The sequence below is a fragment of the Pygoscelis adeliae genome, unplaced genomic scaffold (assembly GCF_000699105.1).
Source record: "Pygoscelis adeliae isolate BGI_AS28 unplaced genomic scaffold, ASM69910v1 Scaffold124, whole genome shotgun sequence".
In the NCBI taxonomy this organism is placed as follows: Eukaryota; Metazoa; Chordata; class Aves; order Sphenisciformes; family Spheniscidae; genus Pygoscelis; species Pygoscelis adeliae.
This window is the reverse complement of record NW_008824791.1, coordinates 1,061,217-1,068,334: the sequence shown is the minus strand read 5'-3', so window position 1 is coordinate 1,068,334 and position 7,118 is coordinate 1,061,217. Positions and strand designations below refer to the sequence as shown.

Here is a 7,118-nt window from a genome sequence, read left to right as displayed (position 1 = left end):
TCTTCCCGAAATGGAGCTAATGCTGTTCTTCCGCTCCCGCATGGATGTTTGCAGTGAGTTTGGCGTCTGCCTGTAACTTTCCAGATCTGGGTCATCAAGTTCCACGGAACTGGTTGAAAGGTTTCTTCGGACAGAGAATGACCTGTCAAAATCCAGTGGGGAGAAAGAACTACTGGGACTTGTTCCTGAGAGTCCAAGTCTATCAAAATCTTCAGAAAGATATGGGGAAGAAGGCGCTAAAAGCATTTTTTTAGCAACTCGAGGGCTTGCAGGAACACTAAGAGTTGAACTGACGTAGGGATTATTCCCAGAGACAGAGTTTGCATGTGGTGAAACCCCTGAGCTGCAAGAAGAAAAATTCAGGTAATTATCAGCATCTAAAGCGTTCTGAGGTAGATCTTTTTCTCCAAGTTTTTTCCTTTTAGTATTACCCAGAGAGCTTCTGGGGGGCAAACTTAACGGCACCAGCTGGCTTTCTGTTGATTTATAAAGTCTGGGCAGGGAACGACTGTACATTCCCATATGACTTAGAGATCCACCAGAGTATTTCCTAGGCCGTGAACCCAGAGTCTCCATCATCACATCCTTGTGCTTAACGGGTTTTATGTGAATGGCCAGGCTGTCTTCAATATTCATTCTCCTGCCTTGCTTTGGGCTAGAAGGCATGCTGGCCGCCCCCGAATTGCTAGCAGGTGAAAGCATCAGCTCGTTCCCCGAACTTCCATTCCACATGGTCAGAAGAGAGCCCGAGATCTTCTTTGTCTCCAGCATTCCTGGGAAGTAGACGTTGTCATACGATTTGTTTTTCTGACTGTACTTTGAGTAGTGAAACTTATCGATGTGTCCAAGTGATTTTTCATTTTCTCTGCTGGCATGAATATCAAAGTCTGTCCTTCCTAAACTGTACCCGCTGAGGCATGGAGACGTGCCCGAAACGGAACCCAAATGCTTTACAGAGATGCTTTTATCTGGAAGATATGGGCTTTCACAGGGGAACTGCTTGCCTCCTTGAATTTTGGTAATAGAGTGTGTATTTTTAACACTGGAGGAAGGACTAGGTTTAACTGGCATAGGTTGTGAAAGGGTTAAATACGAGCCAGCATAGTCCCCGTTTGTTTTAAATTTGAGACTTGATGAGTATTTCTTCGGGTTGAGGTTTTCCATAATATCCTGGAGACCATTTTCAAGGGAATTCGCCACAGAACCCTTTCCCAAACTAGCATTTTGTAATTCCATCTGGTTTTGTGTGTGGCTATACTCTGCCATAATCTTACTGGAATCTGTAAGGAAGAGAAAACAAGAAAAAAAAAGTTTCTAGCAAGTAAGTAGCCTCTTGCATATGCATGCCTGCACATTAACTTGAAAAGAACACTTTTTGTAATAATTACTGTGCTTGTAATAAATGCGTCTCAGGTCATTAAGCAAAGGAGGGGATGCACAACTTTCCCATCTCTGTTTTTGCAAAAGATGGAGACCAAAAAAGAAGGGGTAGAGGGACATCACCAAATTCATACTACAAATCAGCAACACAGTCGGAAAGAGGCTAGACTTTCTTTGGTGTCCTACCCATTGCAGGAGTCTGTGGCTCAGCCTTCGTAATCCTGAGCCTCCTAAGGTGTCCATGAAATAAGGAAGCATTACTGTCCTGATGTTTTACAGCTGAGGAACTGAGGTGCAGGGAGAAGATGCAAAGCAGACAGCAGAGTAAAAAGAACTGAACACAGGTCTCCCAAGGCTCGGGATACAGAACATAAGATACTCCTCTGGACCACCTCTTCTTTTAACCTGTGCAGCTAGCGCATCTGAGCCCCAATATGCTAATGAGCTCAATTCAAAGCTCAGTAGGAGTTTGTCACCTTTCCGCTTACTCCGCAGATTGCCATGCAAAGCTTCATGGAAAAGTACAAAACCGAGGCCCTTTTTTCAAGGTGTTTCAGCTCAGTGCTCTTAAAATACAAAGCTGTAACTACATCTGCAAAGAGCGCTTCAGTTAAAAGATAGCCTTAAGGAAGTATAATGCTAGGCTCCATGACTTCATTCAAAACAACAACAAAATCACATGACCATTAAAAACACCGATGGGGTTTAAGGTTCCAGGTCCTAATGCTTGTTCAGAATTATAATTTATATTCTGGAAGAGGACACCGACCAAAAAAGCCTTTGCTGTGGTGGATGTTCCTGTTCAACGATGTGTCAACCTCCAGCCTACAGTTCTGAGCCCCACTTTGCTGAAAGCAAAGAAAGGAATTCGGCTCCTGACAGTGTCAGTCACTGCAGGACCTGCAGGACCCCCAGCAGGCTTGCACTTAGATCTCCGCTGATGCAGAAATGGCACCATTAACATTTACAGCAGCTCGTTGGATGCGCTAGGCTGTGCTTCGAACTAATAAAGCGCTCTTCAGTGTCAGTTCCTGCAGTGCCAGCGAGCGTTGCTTCTGAAAATACGGGTCAAATCTGGGATTTACTCTTGGCTCAGTCACATTTCACCTGTGACTTTGGCCACCTCGTAGAGAAACCTAATCTCAGCTTGTCCCTCGGCAGGAAAATCTAACATCCAAACATGTAAAGTACCTTTAAAATCCTCAGAGACAATACTTTAATCCTCTTCCAAGTACCACTTCAGACAGTTACATGAACCTAGACACAAAACTTGGATTCCCACCCCCTGCCAGAGCTGATATGATCTGGTTTCATTGAGGATCACTAGGTTCAGATATCTAGTAGAAGGTGGCAATGCATTCTTTGAGCAGGTCCTCATTTCTGGGACCTTCCTTGCTAACAAGGCAAAAAAACCTGGAATTCATTACTGTCCAGGGCATCATTCAATAGACCTCTGTTGCACAGGCTTCCTCTATGCAAACTGTGGTAAGTCTGAGTGTGTAGCAATGCATTCTCCTCAACTCTTAAGGAACAAACACGTAAGTTTAAGAACAAAGGTAACCATCATTAGTAGTGTAATTGAATAGACAGAAGATAAAAAAAAAAAAAAGAGGGGAGGAGGGGGGGGGGGGGGGGGCGCGGGGACGGACATGACACACACACAAAAAAAATTCAAACACCTTCTCGAGCATAGTGGACCTGGCTAAGCATGTGTTAATTACAAGCTCTTGTAGTGGCCAAAAACATTAACTTGCAGCTTCAAAACCAAGCCTCAGGTTTACTACTACACAGAATTTAATATTTTTATGCTGACTGTGATTTTATTTGCTGTAATTTTAACACATTTGTTATGATGATACAACTATCCAAATTGCCTTTGAACCAGTAAGTTCACAGAGCTCGCCGTCAGACCATCACCACCGTGAGCAGTGAAACTGCAGTTTCTTATAATTTGACATTTTACTTGACATTTTTTAGCTATTTTTGCAACTTTTGATCAACAGCAATGATGAAGTTCAAATGAACAAAAGGAGGAACGTGACCCACGTCCAACAGAACTTGTTGGGACAAGACAAAATCATCTGGAAAAGATAAAGCATTCATCGTATTAGTGGTGTTACAAGGAAGAAGAACAAGATATAAAAGTTATTTAAGAGCACAGATACAAAGCACAATGTATATGCCTTGTACACTTAGCCTTCCATTGTGGAACGGAACCTAATTTCCATCCTCGTCTCTTTCTCCTTCTCTCTTCCAAATCTCTCTTAAAATTGAAGCTAATCTCATATCAAAATTGTACTGTCCAAATCATAACTTGAACACAGCTGAAGTTCCAATGTTTTTGCATAAATTCCACTGGCTCCTATATAAATAGCTTAGCAGACACATTAATGGGACATTAATAATTGTTTATTACTCCCTTGCAACACCAGTAGGGCACATTTAATCCTACAAAGACTGGATGCTTTTGCCAAAAAACAAGTTAGCTCATGGAAACTTTCAGGCCTGTTCACCACAGCAATGAAGGGTTCATTGTATTTGAAATCCAAACAGGTAGAGTAAGAAAAGGTCATGATACCTTCATGTAGCCCCTCGGATTGAACTTTTCTCTACTACACCTTATGCCAGTTCTGCGTTTTTGGTTCCAGCACACAGTGCCCGCAATCATACGGTTGAATCCCAACCGGACGACAGCGCATGTTTAGCTGAACCGTAGCTGCTTCCCACAAACCAGACCTTGTTTATTTTGTTTATTTTTAGGGTAATGTTTGGGACGAGACCTTATGAATATGCCAGGATGTGTGACGCTGCTTTTGCATGCAGCTATAGGGACTGAGGCCGGGAGCTCCAGCACACGGCATGCCCTGAACCCATCCTGCATCCAGGTCAGCCCCAGCTTTCGCTTGGTAACCTTCAGCGCACAGCGCAAGGCTCCTCTGTTTAGCAAAGTATTTGCTGCCTGGAGCTATACAGAAGGAAATTCTTCCACCTTTTAATTTTTCTTCCCTCCTCCCCCCTCCCCCCCCTTCCTTTTCTTCCTTTCCCGAGTTGTTTAGCTGGGGGTCACTGATATCCATTCCAGCCAAGCATTAAACTGATGGGGGAGGGTTGGCTGCCTGCAGCATATCCAGCTGTGGCCTTATTTTGGCTGGTAAACAGAGTTAGACATGGAATAAGAACAGAGCACTGATCTTATCCATGTGTCAGGAGAATTAAAGGACCAAAATCAGTAACAAATTCTGAAAGATCTCAGTACATTTACAAACAAACTTCGTTTCTATTAATTGATTACCTGATCCAACATTCTGAAAGGAGGAGAGGTTACTTCTGTTCGGCATCATATTCGTCTTCTACAGGATGGTTAAAACAACGCTAATTTGAGTGAACCAGATAAATTTTGACCTGCAAATAAAGTAACAAAAGAAAAAAATGTATTAAGAAGTGCCTTCTGAGAACATTTTTCAAGTGTATAATAGAGACCAAAACTGGCTTTTCTTATGGTAAAATTCCCAGAGACTACTCAAAAAGAAATATGTTAAAAGATATTTGGAAAGGGCACTCCATGTTTAATGTGGAGACTGTGAAAAAAACTGGCTGCAGTTGTTTTATCAGTTTAAAAGTCCATATAATTTGATTTGATAATCAACTATTACCTATGATCCTGACTCTGTGCAGGCAGTTACTAGTCACAGCTCCCAAGTTTTGTCTGCGATCCTGTGGCTTCCTTAAGAAATCATTAACAAGGTTGGACTTTTCTGCCGAGGATTTTATTTTTGAAAGCCCATAGCCCAGTTTCAGCCCACGCAACACGAGCATCTGCAGTCATGAAGAAACGTATGGAAAAACAGGTATGCAATCCAAAACGCAGAAAACGTTTTGGCACGCTATGATTTCTGAGGTGCCAAAGCAGCCAGACTAGGAATGCAAAGAGATTCTTTAAAGTTTATTAAAAAAAAAAAAAAAAAAAAATCGATACAGCTACAAGAGAGACTTGGCTTAAAAGAAATGCCAAAATTAAATCGCAGCCACTAAAGACTAAATTTAAATCTAAATCCAAATAGAAGATCTCTAGTGAGTTGCTCTATTAAAAGATTTTTTCTTTTTTATACACACATCTGTTTTTAAAAGGCCAACAAAAAAGCTTTAAAAAAAAATTGCATCAAGTGACAAAATTAATGGTGACCATCTGTAGGTCCTCTGGGCTTTAACTCTGGACAAGCAAATACAAAAGCAGCAGAAAAACAAGTGAAGAATGGAGACAGATGTCTGGGGCTGTCTAGAGACGAGCCACCTATTTAATTAACCACAGTCATCACAGCCGCAACGTTTCAGGACTCCGTTGCACAGACTTTTCATGCCATGCTTTTCCACGTTATTCTCCTGGCAGAACAGCCCTGGCAGAAGGGAGCCGGCTGCTAATCCCTGCAGAGGGAGGCTCCTTTGCCATGACCTCTGGCTCCTCCCTCACCTGCTCCCCCCAAGGTGCTCTCCCACAGGGGGCCAGGCCCTGTCCTCCTATCTGCTCCCCCAGGAATCCCCCTGTGCTGGTCACACTTCGCAGTCCTTTCTTTCTCTGCAGAGGTCATTTCTCACTCCTAAGGAGAGAGCTTCTACCCCATTGGGCATGTCTCCCCCCACCTCACAGTGAGAGGTGGGCTTCACCCTCACAGCCTCCTCCGAGAGCACACAATCTACCATTCCCCAAAAACGGCACCGCTCTCCAAGAAGCCAGGGTGAGGAAGGAGACCCTCAGAGCGCTGTACCTCCTGGGGTGACTCACCCACCACGTCTGCCCTCCGCAGCACCAGAGGACTGAAGTTCTCCAGAGCAGATGGTAGGAAACAGCCTGTACAGCAGATAGCTTTTCAACCCAAGTTTCATGCTCAACAGGTTATTTTGTTGACATGAAACATAGAATCATAGAATCATTAAGGTTGGAAGAGACCTCTAAGACCATCGAGTCCAACCGTCAACCCAACACCACCATGCCCACTAAACCATGTCCCTAAGCGCCTCATCTACCCGTCTTTTAAATACTTCCAGGGATGGGGACTCAACCACTTCCCTGGGCAGCCTGTTCCAATGTTTAACCACTCTTTCAGTAAAGACATTTTTCCTCACGTCCAATCTAAACCTCCCCTGGCGCAACTTGAGGCCATTTCCTCTTGTCTTATCGCTTGTTACTTGGGAGAAGAGACTGACACCCACCTCGCTACAGCCTCCTTTCAGGTAGTTGTAGAGAGCGATGAGGTCTCCCCTCAGCCTCCTTTTCTCCAGGCTAAATCTACCATCCTTTTCACGCAATGGGTCTTCCACCTCATGGAGAGACTCCTTTCCCAATTCCTTCCAGTTTGCCTCGCATCCTCCAAACTTTCAAAACCTGTGTAGCATCCCAGGTGCCTTCCTTGCCAGGAGTGGGGCTGGGGGGCTGCCTGCGGACCCCCCGGCAGGGCCACGGCTGACAGGCAGCTGACCCCGGCAAGAGTTAACAGCAGTTCTCCCACTTGTCGGTCTGGCTCTCTGCCTTTTACCTGCCTACAGAACATGAAGGACTAGGACAGAAATCCTGTTAAAACTGCCGCTACGTTACCATCTTGGCATATCACTTGTGTAATCTCTATTAAAAATACTGCACTTCAGGCCCAGAGCTCCCCAGAAAAGAACAAAAACTTTAACTTTTCAGTTCAACTTGACACAGAAAACTAGTGACTCTCAGCATTTCACACTGTTCTGTAACA

At 44.0% G+C, this 7,118-nt stretch overlaps 1 protein-coding gene across 1 annotated transcript in view; it reads right to left on the bottom strand.

Annotated features, from left to right (window-relative positions):
- PHLDB2 (pleckstrin homology-like domain, family B, member 2) overlaps positions 1-4,783 on the bottom strand; it is a 63,061-nt gene extending 58,278 nt beyond the window's left edge. The window contains exons 1-2 of the mRNA XM_009323929.1: positions 4,673-4,783; positions 24-1,280 (exon numbers count right to left, since the gene is read on the bottom strand). Of these exons, the coding sequence (XP_009322204.1) occupies positions 24-1,280; positions 4,673-4,721 (1,306 nt within the window). The 5' untranslated portion in view covers positions 4,722-4,783. The remainder of the gene's footprint in view (positions 1-23; positions 1,281-4,672) is intronic.
- Positions 4,784-7,118: the final 2,335 nt, after the last annotated feature.